We start from the raw sequence: 19,411 nt of genomic DNA on the forward strand, positions 1-19,411 counted from the left end.
CTTCCCAAACCTGTCCTGGGGACCCCATAGCCAGTCAGGTTTACAGGATGTCCACATTGAATATGCATGAGATACTGGAGACTCAGATACTGGAGACTCAGCTTACCTTTATCCACATGTTTATTAACCCCCTTCAAAAAAATGTAGCAGATTTGCAAGGCAAGACTTCCCATTTAATGCTGGCTGTGTCCCATTAAACCATGTCTATCTATATGTTCTCTGATTTTGTTCTTTAGAAAGGTTTCAATGATTTTTCCTGGCACTGAAGTCAGGTTGTCCAATCTACAGTTTCCCAGATCACCCCAGAGCCCTTTTTAAATATTGGGATTACATTTCCATCCTCCTGTTCCCCCTTCATTGGGTGGAACAGCTGGAACAGTGGAACCAGATGAGTCACCTTTTGGCTTTTTGTTTCCTTGAAAGGACTAATTTCTTCTGAAACTGAACAATTGGGAAGTTGACTGCTTCCCCTAGGTCTTTTACAAGTTTGTTTAAGTCCTCACCAAAGAAAGTTTTCACTGGAAAATAAGCTTGCTTAGATGAGCATTGAAGGAAGCATCTGCCACCCAGTGCCTGTTGCATTCGTGGCTGCTCTACACCCTCGCTCCACCCTCTCTACCTCTGTGGCAATTCCCTCCTGGCCTGATGGACGGCTTGCTGCCGCGGTGTCTCCATGCCACTTCTCTACGGTGTACCCGGACCGGCTCGACGCTACAGTTCTGCCATGTTCCTGATGACGTAGGGCGCGCGCTCCGAAATATGTACCAGCAAGGGCGCGAACCTCAGGGGTGTCCCCCTGTATTGACATCATCCGCTTCCAACATAAAAGGTCTTCACTTTCGCTAACAGATCAAGTTAGCAAGGGACGGACAGATGGACTTCAAATCGGACAAGAATATGAACTCGCTTTGGGGTAGATTTTTAAAAACAGCGCGATCGCGTACTTTTGTTTGCGCAGCAGGCGCAAACAAAAGTACGCTGGATTTTATAAGATACGCGCATAGCCGCGCGTATCCTCTAAAATCCTGGATCGGCGCGCACAAGGCTGCCAATTTTGGGCAGCCGGCGCGCGCCAAGCCGCACAGCCTGCCTCCGTTCCCTCCGAGGCCGCTCCGAAATCGGAGCGGCCTCGGAGGGAACTCTATTTCGCCCTCCCCTCACCTTCCCCTACCTTCCTCTACCTAACCTACCCCCCCGGCCCTATCTAAACCCCCCCCCCCTTACCTTTGTCCATAGATTTACGCCTGCGAGAAGCAGACGTAAATCTACGTGCGCCAGCAGACTGCTGGCGCGCCGTCCTCCGACCCGGGGGCTGGTCCGGAGGCCTGGACCACGCCCCCAGGCTGGCGCCACGCCCCCGGTCCCGCCCCCGAAACACAGCGTCATCGGGTCCCGCCCCCGACACGCCCCCTTCCAAAAACCCCGGGACCTACGCGCGTCCTGGGGCTCTGCGCGCGCTGGCGGCCTATGGAAAATAGGCGTGCCGGCGTGCAAGGCCCTGCTCGCGTAAATCCGGGCGGATTTACGCGAGCAAGGCTTTTAAAATCCGCCCGTATGGATTTGTCCAAGCTACTCTTCCTCCTTGGACTTACCAGAGGTACCCGCTCCTCGGGGGCCTCGCTCTCTTTTCTCTATTTCAGATTGCAAATAGGAACCAGTACTCGCTCCTCAAGGGCCCATGTTCCTGAACACTCTGAAGATTCTCTACTGCCTGGAAGCTATCGCAGATACAGACATTTGTGAGTTACCACCGCTCTTTCAGAGCTTTCCCTGGAACTAGGTACTCGCTCCTCGAGGGCCTAACTCTTTCCAGCTACTGAGCCTCCTTAATAACCTATGTGAGATTGTCATCTATTACTGGCTATGAATACAACATACCCTGCCTACTCACTATCTTTAGTCTTTCTACAGCTCAGCGACCCTGGGATCACAGTTCCAGTATCTGAGGGACTTCAGCCCTGCTGGGCATATCAGCTCACTACTGCCACCTCTGGTGTTTCTACTAACCTGTCTAATAAAAGAACTATCTGTATCTGTCTCCATACCAAGCCTAGCCGGTGGTCCCTCTCAGGATATCCTCCTGGGGGCGCTGTCATCTGCCATCAGCCCAAGGATTCACCTATTTACATTCCTTTCCAGCTGAGTACCCTCTCTAGCACTCCGCTGGTACAACTCAGCAGTCTATATCATAACAAGATTGCTAGTTCCGCCTATGGAGCATATCAGACTGCTAAACTCCTCCTTCTACGGGAGCCAGTTCCTAACAGATTGCAACTCTGCACGGTGACTCATAACAAATTGCCAACTCCCATCTGCTTGCTCCTGCCATCAGCATAGCAGATTCTAACAGATTGCTAACTCCTCCCCTCTGGAGGAGCGAACCCTAACAGGTTGCTAACTCCTCCCCTCTGGAGGAGCGAACCCTAACAGTGCCTTAGCCACAACAGTCTTCAGTTCACACTGTAACAGATAAGGCTACAGAATTAGAAGAGATCCCAATAAGGTCATATAAAAAAAGTGCCAGCCAGGAAAACAGTGGATTCCAGCCGAGCCACTTCCTGCCCTTCAGGGAGCTTCTGCACTCTGCGCAAGGGTCCGAGTTACTTCCTAGGCATCACAGACAGTGATCTGCATCAGTAAAGATGTGGCTGTAAAGACATCTTTCAATAGAACCTACATCTTTATATCCTGGTGATCTTTGCGGGCTCTGCCCCCTTTTATTGGAACAGTAGTTTTGCAGGCACCCACCAAAACCAGGGCATCCTACCCGCCTCCGGCAGCATGTGAAATAAGGCATTGTGTAGCATCCAGTGGCAAAGAGTACAGCTTGGTAGGGGAGGGGCTCGTGAAGGAGCAGAGCAATTGTTTTCTTCTTAATTGTATGCTCTCTAGTCTCATGCCCACTCCTCATGCTCCCAGGATCCCCACGTCAACACCAACAAGTTTCCCGTAGACTCGGATTATTTGAGCTTGTATAAGAAAATTGTTTACAGTAGTTAAAGAAGCTCTTTGAGATCCAGATGTGGTCTACTTTACTTTCTTTCTTCCCTCTCTACCTTCACTCACGCTTTTCTTATGTAGATTGCTCTGGGGCAAACATTTAATTTTTGTTTGATTCATCAATTAAGCAAATTATTGATTGCTTTACTTAATGAAAGCTTCTTAATACTTAAGCCCACTTCCAAGCCACCTGGTTTAATTCCTTCCTACCTTAAACTTCCTCAGTCATGGCCTTGCACGCGTAACTCAAAACCTTTTCTATGTTTTAGCTGTTATGTTATGAGTAAAGTCAATAGTGGACCCTTGGGCCGGCTGAGGTGGACAGCGTCCACAGGAGTTAATAAGCCGGGAGGCGGCACTCAGCTGGAGCGGACTGATGGCGTCTTCACCCTGGAAACCCAAGACCCCCCCAGGAGGAGCCCGTAGGGGTCCGAGTCGCTGGGACTTAGGAGAATCGTGAATGAGTCCAAGGTCTGTGGCTGGCTGAAGGACGAGGAGAATCGTGAGGAAGTCCGAGGATCGTGGCTGGCTGAAGACAAAGGAGAATCGTGAAGAAGACCAAGGTTCGTGGCTGGCTGAAGACAAAGGAGAATCGTGAAGAAGACCAAGGTTCGTGGCTGGCAGAAGACAAGGAGAATCAGGAACCGGAGCTGGAGTCAGGATATGTAGACAGCAAGTAGAGCCCAGAGCTGGAGCCAAGGCACAGCAGGACCAAACGGAACCTGACCTGGAAGCAGGGCACGGCTGGGACAAGCTGGAACCGGAGCTGGAAGCAAGGCACGGCTGGAACAAGCAGGAACCAGGGCTGGAAGCAAGGCACGACTGGAACAAGCTGGAACCGGAGCTGGAAGCAAGGCACGGCTGGAACAAGCAGGAACCAGGGCTGGAAGCAAGGCACGGCTGGAACAAGCTGGAACCGGAGCTGGAAGCAAGGCACGGCTGGAACAAGCAGGAACCGGAGCTGGAAGCAAGGCACGGCTGGAACAAGCAGGAACCAAGGCTGAAAGCAAGGCACGGCTGGAACAAGCAGGAACCAAGGCTGAAAGCAACGCTGGGAAGCAACTAAGCACACAGTAGAGTGACCTCGTTGCAAAGGCAAAGCAAGGAAGTCAGACGCTGGTTAAAATAGCCGGCCAGCGTCTGACGTCAGGAACGGGGCGGTTCAGCACTTCCGGGTGCTGGACCTTTAAGAGCCCCCTGCTCGCGCGCGCGCGTTGCCTGGCAGTGGGAGGAGTCTGAGTCATCCCTCGGCAGCGTCTCCACGTGGAGAGAGATGCTGCCATGCGGCCCTGCAGGCCCCAGGAGCAACGGAACGCGGCGAGACTGGGAGAGGCAGCAGAAAGGTAAGGACCCGGTCGCTAGCGTAGCGACCGGGACCGCAACAGTACCCCCCCTTTTACGCCCCCTCTTCAGAGGACTAGGCCTGTCAGGATGGTCCAGATGATATTGCTGTAGGAGAGTCTTGTCCAAGATGTTGCGGGCAGGCTCCCACGTATTGTCTTCGTCTCCACAACCTTCCCAGGCCAGCAAATACTCCCAACGTCTGTTGGCGAAACGAGCATCCAGGACCTCTCGTACCTGAAACGTAGGATCCCCATCCGTGGTGGTGGAAGCGTCGTCAAGAGGCCTGGGGTGGAATCTGGAAAGAATTACTGGTTTTAAGAGAGAGACGTGAAAGACATCATGAATGCGTAAAGTGGTTGGGAGTCGTAGACGGTAAGAGACCAACCCTACTCTTTCTGCTACGCGGAAGGGACCACAGAACTTGGGAGAGAGTTTCTTGGAAGGTTGCCTCAAATGAATGTTCTTTGTACTAAGCCACACTCGATCGCCTGGGAGGAAGGTGAATGCAGGTTTTCGGTGTCGATCATAGTAGCGTTTAGCAGTGCGTGCGACTTTCTGAAGACGGTGTTGAGTTGAGGACCACAATTTACTCAATTGGTCCACGGACAATTGAGCAGCGGGTGAGGAGGTTGGTACAGGTAGAGGTAACGGTGGTTTGAGCTGTTTACCGTACACAATTTGAAAAGGGGATTTCCCCGTCGCCGTATGTATCTGATTATTATAGGCGAATTCAGCCCAAGGCAAAAGCTCCACCCAATTATCTTGTTTGTGGTTAATGAACGCTCGTAGGAACAACTTTAAAGAACGATTCATGCGTTCAGTTTGCCCATTACTTTGCGGGTGAAAAGCGGAAGAGAAACTCAACTGGATCTTAAATTTTTTGCATAAGGCCTTCCAATACCTGGCTGTGAATTGAGGACCTCTGTCTGAAACAATGTCCTGAGGCAGACCATGAATACGGAATACATGGTGTGTGAACAGAGAAGCCAGTTCAGTGGCGGAAGGTAATTTGGGTAAAGGCACAAAGTGAGCCATTTTAGAGAAGCGGTCCACCTTGACCCATACCACAGTCTTGCCTTGCGAAGGCGGGAGTTCCACCATAAAGTCAGTGGCAATATGTGTCCAGGGTTCCGTGGGTATAGGTAACGGTTGTAGTAACCCTCTCGGGGGGCCATTAAGCGGTTTCTGCAGAGCGCAAGTGGGGCAAGAACTCACGTAAAGGGAAACATCACGTCGAAGACCTGGCCACCAATAGAAACGATTTATAAGATCCAAAGTTCTTAGTCTACCAGCGTGCCCCCCGGTCAAGGAGTCGTGGCCCCAAGACAGGACTTCCCTCCGAAGCCTTTTAGGAACCGTAGTCTTACTTGAGGAACAAATGGAAGTAGTAGTTAGTTGAACACAGGCAGGATCCAGGATGGTTCGTGGAGAGTCGTCCTCTTCTTCCGGCTGACAGGTACGAGATAGAGCATCGGCTCGAACGTTCTTCTCAGCTGGTCGAAACTTGAGGATGAAATTGAAACGACTGAAGAAGAGTGACCATCTTGCTTGCCGCGAGTTTAGTCGTTGAGCTCGGGCCAAGTACAATAAATTTTTGTGGTCAGTGTACACTGTCACCGGATGATTAGCCCCCTCCAGCCATTGCCTCCACTCCTCGAAGGCTAACTTAATGGCTAGGAGTTCCTTGTCTCCGATGCCATAGTTACATTCAGCAGGCGAAAACTTTTTAGAGAAGTAAGAACATGGCATCAATTTGCCCGAAGTATCGTGCTGACTGAGCACCGCTCCAACAGCCAGATTCGAGGCATCGACCTCCAAGATGAAGGGTCGTTGTGGATCTGGGTGTCGTAGGCAGGAAGCGGCTAGGAATGCTTGTTTTAAGTCTTCAAAGGCAGCCGAGGCGGTAGTGGACCAATCGTGAGCATTAACCCCTTTGCGAGTAAGCGCCGTGAGAGGAGCTACCTTCTGGGAGTAATGTGGTATAAAATGCCTGTAAAAATTGGCGAATCCAAGGAATCGCTGTAGCGCCTTCAGGCCAGACGGGCGAGGCCAATTGACAATGGCCGCCACCTTCTCTGGGTCCATCTGGAAACCGGACGAGGAAACAATATATCCCAAGAACGGAAGCGACTCGCGCTCAAACTGACATTTTTCAAATTTAGCGTATAGATGATTGTCCCTTAGAGCCTGTAAGACTTGTTTGACGTGTTGGCGATGGGAAGAGAGATCTTGGGAATAGATCAGGACGTCATCAAGGTACACTATGACGAAAGAATGAAGCATCTCCCGGAGTACCTCATTCATCAGATTCTGGAAGACAGCAGGGGCATTACATAAGCCGAAAGGCATTACTAAGTATTCGTAATGTCCATCTCGCGTGTTGAACGCTGTCTTCCACTCGTCACCGGGACGAATACGAACCAAATTGTATGCTCCACGTAAATCCAATTTTGTAAAGATCTTGGCCCCCTGAAGTCTATCGAGCAGTTCTGGGATCAGAGGCAAGGGATAGCGATCTTTCTTAGTGATGGAGTTCAGACCTCGATAGTCTATGCACGGCCGGAGGGAGCCATCTTTTTTGGACACAAAAAAGAATCCTGCTCCTGCAGGGGAGTGCGAAGGACGAATGAACCCTTTGGCAAGATTCTCCGTAATGTAGTCTGACATTGCATGGGTTTCTGGCAGAGAAAGAGGGTATACCCTACCCCGCGGGGGAGTGGAACCAGGTAGTAAATCAATGGCACAGTCGAAGGGCCGATGGCATGGAAGCAGTTCAGCCTTTTGTTTGGAGAACACGTCAGCGTAATTCTGGTACGGCAAAGGAAGGTCCAGGGCAGAGTGAGAGAGTAATATCTCCGGTCTAGGAACGGGATCCAGGCAATTCTGGAAACAGGAAGGACTCCATTGCGCAATTTGGAGAGAGTCCCAATGGATCACCGGAGCATGTTGTTGCAACCAAGGGAGTCCCAGGACCACAGGGTGCACCGATTTATCAAGTAGCAAAAAGGAGATTGTCTCAGTGTGAAGCACTCCCGTCCGTAAAGTGAGAGGCATCGTAGTTTCAGAAATGGATCCAGGTAGAGGGGTTCCCTGGATAGAGGTAACCCGTAATGGAGGTATCCGGCGCTTAGTAGGTAGTCCTAATTGGTGTACCAGTTCTCTCCAGATAAAGTTCCCTCCGGCTCCGGAATCAATGAAAGCTAGAGTCTGAAAGGAGCCACCTGGATACTCCAACGTTATAGGAACTGTACATTGAGGAGTAGCATTAACATAGCCTAGGGGAACCTCCTCATCTCTCCCTAGACCTGAGCTTTTCCCGGTCTCGCAGGACACTGACCCAGGAAATGACCCTTAGTGCCGCAGTATAAGCACAGGCCTTGAGTGCGGCGACGTGTCTTCTCCTCCTCGGTTAGGGGCGCCCGACCAAGCTGCATAGGTTCCTCAGAGGGGCTGTGGGAGGCTGATGGTGTCTTGTGAGGTAAAGTCAGAGACCTGGAGAAGGAGGGTGCCAAAGAGACAGGCCGACGAGGAACTCGACCCTCCTTAGCTCGTTGCTGCAATCGCCGGTCAATCCTCCCGGCCAAGTCTATCACCCCGTTCAGAGTGAAGGGCAGGTCGCGAGCCATCAGCTCGTCCTTGATACGGCCTGCAAGGCCTTCCAGGAAAATACCCCGCAAACAGTCATCCTGCCAGCCGAGTTCCATTGCCAGAGTACGAAATTCAATAGCGTACTCCGCCAGAGAACGGGATCCTTGTCGTAGCTGTAGAATTTCAGTGGTAGCGGTGGTAGCACGAGCTGGCTCGTCAAAAGTCTGTTTGAAGTGAGTCACGAAATCCTGTAAATTGTGCAGCATGGCGTCCTGTTTCTCCCACATGGGAGAGGCCCATAGCATAGCTCTCCCATCGAGCAGAGACAAAATATATGCTACCTTGACGGCATCAGACGGGAACTGCCCTGGTAGCAAAGTGAAGCGGATGAAACACTGATTCAAAAACGCCCTGCACGATCTGGCATCCCCGGAGTATCGAGTAGGCGCTGGAAGCTGAGTCTGCGCGGGAGCTAGAACCGCCGGTGGAGGCGGGGGTTGTGCCACCGGAGGAGGATTGGCGTCCAAGCGACTGGCTAGGCGATCCACCGTAGCAGCCAAGACTTCCAGACATTGCTGTTGCTGCTGGATTCTTTGGGCCATGCCAGGGATGGCCTGCATAGGAGCGGAGTCCGCCGAGTCCATGGCCTTTGCAAACTGTTATGTTATGAGTAAAGTCAATAGTGGACCCTTGGGCCGGCTGAGGTGGACAGCGTCCACAGGAGTTAATAAGCCGGGAGGCGGCACTCAGCTAGAGCGGACTGATGGCGTCTTCACCCTGGAAACCCAAGACCCCCCCAGGAGGAGCCCGTAGGGGTCCGAGTCGCTGGGACTTAGGAGAATCGTGAATGAGTCCAAGGTCTGTGGCTGGCTGAAGGACGAGGAGAATCGTGAGGAAGTCCGAGGATCGTGGCTGGCTGAAGACAAAGGAGAATCGTGAAGAAGACCAAGGTTCGAGGCTGGCAGAAGACAAAGGAGAATCGTGAAGAAGACCAAGGTTCGTGGCTGGCTGAAGACAAAGGAGAATCGTGAAGAAGACCAAGGTTCGTGGCTGGCTGAAGACAAAGGAGAATCGTGAAGAAGACCAAGGTTCGTGGCTGGCTGAAGACAAAGGAGAATCGTGAAGAAGACCAAGGTTCGTGGCTGGCTGAAGACAAAGGAGAATCGTGAAGAAGACCAAGGTTCGTGGCTGGCAGAAGACAAGGAGAATCAGGAACCAGAGCTGGAGTCAGGATATGTAGACAGCAAGTAGAGCCCAGAGCTGGAGCCAAGGCACAGCAGGACCAAACGGAACCTGACCTGGAAGCAGGGCACGGCTGGGACAAGCTGGAACCGGAGCTGGAAGCAAGGCACGGCTGGAACAAGCAGGAACCAGGGCTGGAAGCAAGGCACGGCTGGAACAAGCTGGAACCGGAGCTGGAAGCAAGGCACGGCTGGAACAAGCAGGAACCAGGGCTGGAAGCAAGGCACGGCTGGAACAAGCTGGAACCGGAGCTGGAAGCAAGGCACGGCTGGAACAAGCAGGAACCGGAGCTGGAAGCAAGGCACGGCTGGAACAAGCAGGAACCAAGGCTGAAAGCACCGCTGGGAAGCAACTAAGCACACAGTAGAGTGACCTCGTTGCAAAGGCAAAGCAAGGAAGTCAGACGCTGGTTAAAATAGCCGGCCAGCGTCTGACGTCAGGAACGGGGCGGTTCAGCACTTCCGGGTGCTGGACCTTTAAGAGCCCCCTGCTCGCGCGCGCGCGTTGCCTGGCAGTGGGAGGAGTCTGAGTCGTCCCTCGGCAGCGTCTCCACGTGGAGAGAGACGCTGCCATGCGGCCCTGCAGGCCCCAGGAGCAACGGAACGCGGTGAGACCGGGAGAGGCAGCAGAAAGGTAAGGACCCGGTCGCTAGGCTAGCGACCGGGACCGCAACATTAGCTGTGTGTCTTGTCTGTCTGTCTTGAACAGATGGTAAGGAGTAGGGACTGTCCATTATGTGTCTCTGAACAGTGCTGTGCGCATCTGATATTTGCTATACAAATGACATAATAATGAATAGTAGGTTTTTATGATGTGAGTCACTTGCATAGGAAGAAACATAATGGGGAGTTAAAAGCAGAATTTTTACAAACCAGCATCACTACCAGGGGAAGGAACAACTTGAAGGTAAGCGACCTGATTTCAGGCTGAGGCAGTCCTGATTTTTCAAGGCCTTTTTTCAAAGCAATCTGTGTAAAAGTCGAACAACAGAATCAACTGAGCTGTTGAGGATCTGAAACTGCAAGTGCGAATGAAACGTGGAGCTGCCAGTTCCTGCAGGGAGTTTAGAACAGTTCTGTTTTTGAACTTGCATCTCACTGCATTCTGGTATTATTTGTAGTCTCTGCTTCTACTGTTTGAAATCAGCACTGCAGGTACCAAAAGGCATCAGGATAGGGGTGTCAAAACCAGGACTGACCTAAAATTTCTCACCAGGAACTGGGTGACTTAGCAGCTAATTAATGAACATATACTCTGCATAGGTTATCCAACTGTAAATAGACCTGATAATAATTCTACGCGGTCCAATTTGAATGGCAGGCACTATGTAAATGAGCATAGTGCCAGCGTACCAAAAGGCATCAGAAAATGATTTAAAGTAGCATGGTTGCCATGTTAGACCATTTAAATATATGGAAATAAAGATTAACAAAAGCAACACCTTATATATGTATATAAGGTGATTATATTATTATTGGCCATTCCTTGGGTCAGAACGAAATCTATAGAAAGGTATCATTTATGTATTTTTTGTTTTAATTTGTTAGCCTTTATTCCCATATAGTGAATGATGGCAGTTAAAGGTCAAGTGCCCCATTTAATCTTCCCAGGATTGGAGGCAGAGGCAGGTCAGGGGCATGGTAAAAATTGAAACCCTTCTGAATGAAGAGGAAAGGCTTTAGATGATCTATTAATTTCTTGCAGAATAGGGTCCCATACTGGAAGCTCCGCAACCTGAAAAACCAACATCCTAAGGGAGATGACCACCTGAGATATGAGAGAATTGTTTTAACAGCTAGGCAGAAGACAGAGTCATGCTCACTCTCTGATGCCATCTGTCTTTCTTCTAAAGACTGATAACTGTCTACATCTACTTTTTCTTTCAGAACAGAAAAAATGGGGATACTCTCCCAGTGAGTCCCCTGCTCCAAATGTCATTATGGATAATTAGGCTCTTATTGTCACCCCACATTCAGTGGCTGAAATGACCAGGACAGAGCCCTGACCTGTGGCAGCTGCAGGCCTCTCCTATACCAGGCCTCCATAAGCACAGAAGGCCTGCTGTAAAATGCCAAAGAAATACAAAAATTCTGGGGAGACGTTCTCTAGAAAGAAAGGACAGGGGTCTGGCATAGCTTTCTCCCATATGACAGAACCTCTTCCCCCAAGGACCAAGGCCTCAGCTCGGGAGGCGAAACAGTTGGGAATGACCCACTGGATACATATAAAATGGCCAGCTCTGAGGAAAAAATAAAAATGGCCTCCAGGTTAATCTCAATTTCTACCATATCAGGATCAAAAGGCCTGACACTAAGCATTGTGAAATTTGTGCTACTGGACTCAGGGGCATTTACAGGCTCCTCTGAAGAATCACTGCTGTTGATGCAAACAGGACATCAGGAGTGTTGTGGCAACGGATGAGAGTGTGGACCCCTTGCACGAGGTGAGTGAGGTTAGCACAACCTGAGAGGGCGAACCCCTGCAGGTCCCCACCGTCAGAAGGCGAGGCCGGGCTGGTGCAGAGGGCCAGCTGGAACTTCCCCAATACCAACCCTGTTCCCCGCAGGTTGAGCCCTTGGGTTCGGGGGCCGGCTGGTCTTAGGTGGGCCCCTGTGAAGAGAGTGGTAAGCGTCAGCGGAGTCGTCCAAGAACAGTCCAAGATCCGAAGCCCAAGAGTCGCCGAGAGCCAGTCCAAAGTCAGAAGCCAGAGGGTCACTGAAAGCCAGTCCGAGGTCAAAGCCAAGAAATCCGTCTGAAGAAGACCAAGGATGAGAACTGGAGCAGGAAGAAGGTGCGGAAGGCAGGGACAGGAACAGGAATAGAACTCAGGATTCAAGACTCCACCGAAGCAGAAGAACTTCACAGAAGTGAAGCAGACTCGTTGCCAAGTCAAGGAACCGGAAGAGGAGTCCCCTTGAAATAGCCCCAGGCTCCAGATGTCATCCATGGGCTGGACTGAAATTAGTGAAGCTGGCCCTTTAAATTTCTGCAGGAGGCATGGCCGCGCGCCTAGGGAGGGCCTGGGCCATAGAGAGCTGCCGGAGGAGTTGGTCTGCGGCCCTGTGCCGTGAAGAGGAGGTCGGCAGTCATCTCCCCCGCTGCAGGAGGGGGTGCAGGTCCAGCAGTGGAATCCTCAAAAGCAGCTGGGACCTGGCACGTGCGGCGGAGGTCCAGGCGAAGTTACTGGCATTGGTGAAGGAGGTGAGGGGGCCGGCCGCCGATAGCCGCAGCCGGCATGGCGTAACAAGGAGCCAGCACCACAGCAGAAGCGCAGGCTCATGCAAATCACAACACCGACCAGATTCCATTAAAATGCGGTCAGAAGCTGCACAGAAATACTGCAGGCCCAAGGGCGAGAAGGTGACTGATGGCTGGCAGGCCCCATTCCTAAACAAGCTCAAGGATATCCCTCATCCACTGGAGACTTACCCTTCTCAGGTTGCTTGCTTCAGCAGAAATGGATGATCTCTTCACCTTTCTTAATTTTCTTTTCTTTTTTCTTTTTTTAAGCTTTAACAAGCCATAGGGAGAAAAAAAAAGGGGGGGGGGGGCGGGGAGAAGGGGAAAACAATTTCAAACAGAAGTTCTTCCTAAGCCAAAAACAAGCTCTCATGATGTACGTTCTACCAAAACCCTTCTGGGGCTGGGAGCCTTTCACAGGGCTCACTTAACTGAGAAGCACCAGAAGTTTTGGTTTGCGGTCATTAAAGCAGAAAGTGCTGACAAACACAGAACTGCCAGGTAAAGGCCAAAGCCTGGGAATTAAGTTCTGCTGCACCAAACCAATATGTCCTACCATCTTCTGAAGACAGAAAATGCTGACTTTTATGCTGGAGCTGCACCATGGTGACTACCAGTGGTGATGTCACAGAAAAAGCTGTGTCCTCTGTCTCCAGCTGCCAGTAGGAGAGATAACCCACATGTTCTGGACTGGTGTAGCAATATAATAAGGAAATAGGCATTGCGGCAAGTGTGAAGGCATGCCACCACGTTTGCTATGTCCTTCAACTATCCTCGAGTCAGAAGTTAAGTTGGAGCCTAACCTGGCTCCGTGCTGCTTAAAATTACATGATCAATAGTGTTGCAGGCAGATGAAATGTCTAACATCACCAAAACAAAAAACCCTTCCTGTTATAGAAATTTCTCTGGAACACATCAGATATAGACAGAAGGAGGGTTTCAGTATTATGTGTCTTTGTTTTTATTGTGTTATATAGTTCTACTGCCATGTTTATGGATGTTTTTGTTGTAAGCTGCCTAGGAATGTTGATGGCTATGCATAGTCAATAAATTGAAATCTACTGGATCTTCACTATTAGCCACCTGAGGTCACTGTTAGAAACATTTCCTTTATACTTCAACCTCTTTCCCTTAAATAGGACACTTTCTCCCAGCATCTTAAAGGTATGACTCATTTAAATCCATATTGTCAGTGAGTTACCTAATCCAACTCAAATCCAAGCCTGGATCCAATGCACTTCAGTCAAGGTAAAACATAATCCCCAGACACAGGGCTCTTCCTGGATTTTTCATTTGCCAAAGACCTCCACTGCCTTCCTCTATCTGACTTTATGTTGCGTCTTATCTGCCTCTCTTCCCTGCCTGATGAGGTTGGAGTCACCATCCCAGAGATCCTGCCCCTGGAGATTCTTATTTCCCTTTCGTGGCAAGAATTCTGGGACTTGCAATTCCAAGCCCCTTTGCCTAATCTGGAGGCTAATGGGCTGCTTAGTCCTCACTGCTGTGTCTGCTGTCTTTGCTTTCCCCACCTCCAAGTTTAACCATGGAAACTTTGCCATCTCATCCATAAGTAAGTGTGCATATGGTTAAAAAAAAGTGTGTGAGTTATACATGTATATTAGCTTATGGGGCTTATTTTCCAAACTTTGTATGTGGATAAACAAGGGTTTATCTGTATAAAAAACTTGCTATGAAATTGTGTCGTTTCCCCCACCCCCACCCCCAAGTGCAGGTAAATATATGCACACTGTTTACAACATGCATATTTTTACCAACAGGGAAAAAGGGGCAGGATTAGATAGGGGGAGTGAAAGTTCATATAGGGAATTTCATTTTAAAGCCCCTGAACCTACTTCAAAATATGGATACAAACTATCTGAATTCCCCCACTGTCCCAAATTTTCAAAGGAAAATCTTCATGAAGTTTATCTTTGAAAATTAGCTTGTAGGTCCATGGGTGCAATGCTCCTGTGAGTCTGCAAGTCCCATGAGCATTTTAAAAATTGCCTCTATGTGATCAAGAAGTGACTGCATGTAGTAGTGCTAACTAGTGTTTTAAGTAGTCAGTAGGAATAACTCTTGCTTGCTAGTATAGCAGTTCAGTATGCCAGTACTGTTGTGTCTTTAAATATCACTATAGTCCTGGGCTTCCATAGACCAATGAATGTGATCTGTTGGGTAGATAAGAAGTAGATATATTTAAATGTGTTGGCATCTGGATTGAAATGGCATCATATAAGTGTCAAGGACAGTAATAAATAGCATTTGGAGTGCAGGTGTGACTATGTGGTCTAAGTGATTCAATGTTTTAGTTTAACCCCGTTTTTAGTTATATGTATATATGTTTTATATGTAACCTGCCCTGAATTTTGGAGGGCACGGGAAATAAATACTTTTAAATAAATAAATAAAGAGCAAAGAAATAAAATTGTAAATCCAAGTAAAATAGTCAGAATTAAATAAGAGATCATGCTATATAGGTTAATTTAGAAATTAGAGTAGCTTAACTTGAATTTTAAAAATATGAGTACTGTAAAAAAGGCATTGGTCCTTTAAAAGCAGCTTTTGCATGAGAAACTAAGCCTTTGCTATTTAAAAAAATTGCAGAAGTTTATTATAATTTTTTTTCAAGCAAGAAAAGGATATTTTCTGGTAGGGTAAAAGAAGAGGGGTTTTAAAGCTATTTTCCTATTTGTGTATAGGCATAATCAAATTTTAAACATGACAGAATTGCTCATTAAGAAAGAGAAGCTTCATGGGCTTCTGGCTACAGCAGCACTTAGGCCTGAAGCTACATCAGGTCTGACAGCTGCCACGATGAATAAAAGATATGAACGTATTTAGTTGAATTTCTGTTTGTGGGCATCTCTCATGTGCCATGGAGGGTACTAATGAAATTTCTAGGATGGCTTCTTTTCCCATGCTCGCTGAATATCTGTCTCAGGTCATGCTACATTTATTTATTTATTTATTTTTAGATTTTTATATACCGGTGTTCCTGTATGAAATACAGATCACATCGGTTTACATTGAAACATAACATGAAATTCGCCAAGAGGCATTACATAGAACAAGGTTATGGAACTTGGAACAGGGTAAATTAGTTCAAAATTAACATTAATGTTGTAAAATTGATGACCATAAGAAAAAGAAAAGAAAGGAAAAAAAAATTAGCTAATAGGTCTTGTTGAGCATCAAAATCATAAAAATATAACTGAAAAAGTCTCCTGTTTTTTTTTTGCAAATGTCTGCTCTTAGTTGCTGTACAGTTTTTCCCCAATAATTGCTTACTGGGGAAAATATATTTTGGATAAATTGAGCCATAAGTATATTAGAGTACATATAACATATGTAGAATCTTTATTTTTAAAACATACATCCTAGTGTGGATGTACGATTAGAATTTTGCTTTTTAAATAACATATCCTAAATGTGTTAAGTTGCATTTGGTGAATGCCTTCATGATACTTTGCACATAAACTGTAAGTAATGTGTTTTAGAGAAGGCACATTCAGCATTATGACTTCTAGTAGGGATTCTTTATATTTCTGAAATTCATTGTTTAGTATTTAGTAAATATTATTATTTGCATTTTGAATTCCACACAATGTCTCTGCATTTTGTTGACATAGGAAAAGGATGACATTAAGAGAGCTGAGTGTATGTTAGAACAGGCAGATAGACTGGGCTGCCGACAGTTTGTAACGGCCACAGATGTTGTCCGTGGAAATCCCAAACTCAACATGGCCTTCATCGCCAACCTGTTCAACAAGTATCCTGCTCTTCAGAAACCAGAGAACCAGGGCATTGACTGGAGCTCTATTGAAGGCAAGTAGACCAGCAGGATAACTGATTTTGTGAAAGTGCAAAAAACATGTTTGTATGAAAGTGTAATTTTTCTAGCTCTTAAGGAGGACTTGTTTTCTTTGGGCTTCTGGATTCTTGTATCCTCTTTCCTTTGTTTAGGGAACACCAAACAAAGAAGTACTGCATTCAGTTGGAGTTGAAAAAAAATATTTACAGGAGCATTTAAAACCTATAGCTAAGTTCTTAGATTCCAGTGTTGAAAATACCACCCCCTGTAAAAGGATCTTGGCAATATCCTATAATAATGCTACTCTTCATGGCACCATCATTCTGAGTATAATGATTCTGAGATGGTATATGCCCACGCTGTCTCACTGCCTTCAAATCTGTCCCTTTCACATTCCTTTGAAACTTTCTCTAGGTCCACAGATAAACAGTTGGAATCATCTGAGTTCAACAGTTCCTGGTTACCGAAATGCAGCTACAGTTTATTTTTTGATACAAGCAGATTGTAGCAAGAATTCATTGGGAATCCATTAACATGATTTTGTCTTGACTGTATTTTGGCTGAGGTATTTTACACCAAAGTTTTCCTGTAATAAACGAGAGCAAACTGCGGACAAACATAGAAACATAGAAGTGATGGCAGAAGAAGACCATACGGCCCATCCAGTCTGCCCACAAGCTTTCACAGTTATTTTTCTCATACCTATCTGTTACTCTGACGGCTGAGGTCAGGGCCCTTATTGGTAACTTTTTGGTTCTAATTTTCCTTCCACCCCTGCCATTGATGTAGAGAGCAGTGCTGGAGCTGCATAAAAGTGAAGTATCAAGCCTAATTGGTTAGGGGTAGTAACCGCCACAATAAGCAAGCTACTCCCACGCTTATTTGTTTACCCAGCCTGTGCAATTTAGTCCTTGTTGGTTGCCTTAATATAAATCCTCTTTTCTTCATTCCCCCTGCCATTGAAGCAGTGAGCTGTGCTGTATATGTATTCAAAGTGAAGTATTGGTTCGGGGTAGTAACCGCCACAACAAGCAAGCTACTCCCAAGCTTATTTGTTTTCCCAGACTGAGCAATTCAATCCTAGTTGGTAGCTGTCTGAATGTAAATCCTCTTATCTTCATTCCCCCCTGACATTAAATCAATGAGCTGCGCTGTATATGTATTCAAAGTGAAGTATCAGGCTTAATTGGTGCGGGGTAGTAACCGCCGCAACAAGCAAGCTACTCCCATGCTTATTTGTTTACCCAGACTATGCAATTCAATCCTAGCTGGTAGTTATCTGACTGTAAATCCTCTTATCTTCATGCCGTTGAAGCAGTGAGCTGCGCTGTATATGTATTCAAAGTAAAGTATTGGTTCGGGGTAGTAACTGTCACAACAAGCAAGTTACTCCCACGCTTATTTGTTTTCCCAGACTAAGCAATTCAATCCTAGTTGGTAGTTGTCTGAATGTAAATCCTCTTATCTTCATTCCCCCCTGCCATTGAAGCAGTGAGCTGCGCTGCATATGTATTCAAAGTGAAGTATCAGGCTTAATTGGTGCGGGGTAGTAACCGCCGCAACAAGCAAGCTACTCCCATATTTGTGAATGCAAATCCTTTGTCCCACATTTCCTCTTACCGTTGAAGCATAGAGCAATGTTGGAGTCGCATTAACCATGTGTATGTTTATTGAATAAGGGTATTAATCACCAGGAAGTAGCCGTCATTCCTGCAAGCCACCCCCATGCCTCTTCTTTTCATTCACATCCGAGACTTTATGGATCCACAGTGTTTATCCCATGCCCCTTTGAAATCCTTCACAGTTTTAGTCTTCACCACTTCCTCCGGAAGGGCATTCCAGGCATCCACCACCCTCGTGACCTCTAGTTCTGCTGATTTTTTGTAATGGAAAAAGTTTGTTGTTGACTTTGGATCATTAAAACCTTTCAAGTATCTGAAGGTGTTATGGCCGCCCGCCGCGGCAGCGCGCGACCGGGGCCCACTGTCATGGCGGCCGGTCGCGGCGGCCCGCGGTCGGGACCCGGCACTCACCCTCAGCGTCGGACCTCCAGGGGGACTCCTGCGGATGCAGGGAGCCTCAGACGCTGTTCCCCACGCGGCCAGGGCCGACAGGCGGCCGGCCGCAGGCTCCTGACTCCCTCCGTGGCTCCGCCCCCTTCCCGGACTGCCTAGGGCCGCGCGCGCGGCTGAAGACTATTCTTAAAGGGGCCACGACAGGAAGTGTCGTGGCTCCCTTTTGCAGCACTTCCCCTGGATTCTGTATTTAACGGCAAGGTCTGTCCCTCAGACCTTGCCTTGGTATCGAGGTTAGTTTGGATCTGCGCTTTTGGTTCCTGGTTCTTCGTCCTGCTCCTGCTTTGCCTTCCCTGCTGCTTGATTCTTTTGGTTTGGACTTCGGATTGGATTTGGACCCCTCTTGGACTCTGACTTCGGATTGGACTTGGATCTCGCTTTGGACTTTGATTCGGACTGGCTTTGGACCTCGCACTGGACCTTCGACCCTTGGACTGGCTTTGGACCACGATCTGGCTTTTGACCCCTGGACTGGCTGCGGACTACGGTTGTGTACCGACTCTGGGACCGGCTTGTTGGATTTTCCCTACTCCCCACAGAGACCTTCTTACGACCTGCTGGAGGCGCCAGCCGTCTGGAAATCACGACCTGCAGGAGGCGCCTGCATCCAGACCACCTTCTGTCTTCTGTGTGTCGCCTAAGTCCCAGCGGCTGTGATCCTACGGGCTCCTCCTGGGGGTTTCACGTGCTTCCAGGGCGAAGTTCGAGCCACGTCGTCCACAGGCCTCGCCATCTGACGGTAGTAGTCATCGAGGAGTTTCCGTCCTGTATCTACCGCAGAAACAAGGGTCCACGAACCAGCTCGTAACAGAATACCAAGGCCATGGATCCGGCAGAGGCCTCAGCCCGGCAGGCTATTCCTGGCATAGCCCAGAAGGTTATGGAACAACAGCGCATCTTGGAATCCATGGCAGCATCCTTGGAGAGACTGAACGCCAGGATGGACGCTATGGCCATTGCTCAGGCTACCCCGCCACCTGTGATTCCGGTGGTACCAAGTAATACCCGGCATATGATTACTCTACCTACCCCTCCGCGATATGCCGGTGATTCTCGATCCTGTCAGGGGTTTCTCGACCAGTGCAGTATGCATTTCCAGCTACAAGCT

At 48.4% G+C, this 19,411-nt stretch overlaps 1 protein-coding gene across 2 annotated transcripts in view; it reads left to right on the plus strand.

Annotated features, from left to right (window-relative positions):
- Positions 1-19,411, plus strand: part of LCP1 (lymphocyte cytosolic protein 1) — a 174,792-nt gene that overhangs the window by 126,917 nt on the left and 28,464 nt on the right. For both annotated transcript variants that reach the window (XM_029602887.1, XM_029602888.1), the window contains one exon: positions 16,047-16,242. In XM_029602887.1, coding sequence (XP_029458747.1) covers positions 16,047-16,242 — 196 coding nt within the window. The remainder of the gene's footprint in view (positions 1-16,046; positions 16,243-19,411) is intronic.

Source organism: Rhinatrema bivittatum, chromosome 5, assembly GCF_901001135.1.
Source record: "Rhinatrema bivittatum chromosome 5, aRhiBiv1.1, whole genome shotgun sequence".
In the NCBI taxonomy this organism is placed as follows: Eukaryota; Metazoa; Chordata; class Amphibia; order Gymnophiona; family Rhinatrematidae; genus Rhinatrema; species Rhinatrema bivittatum.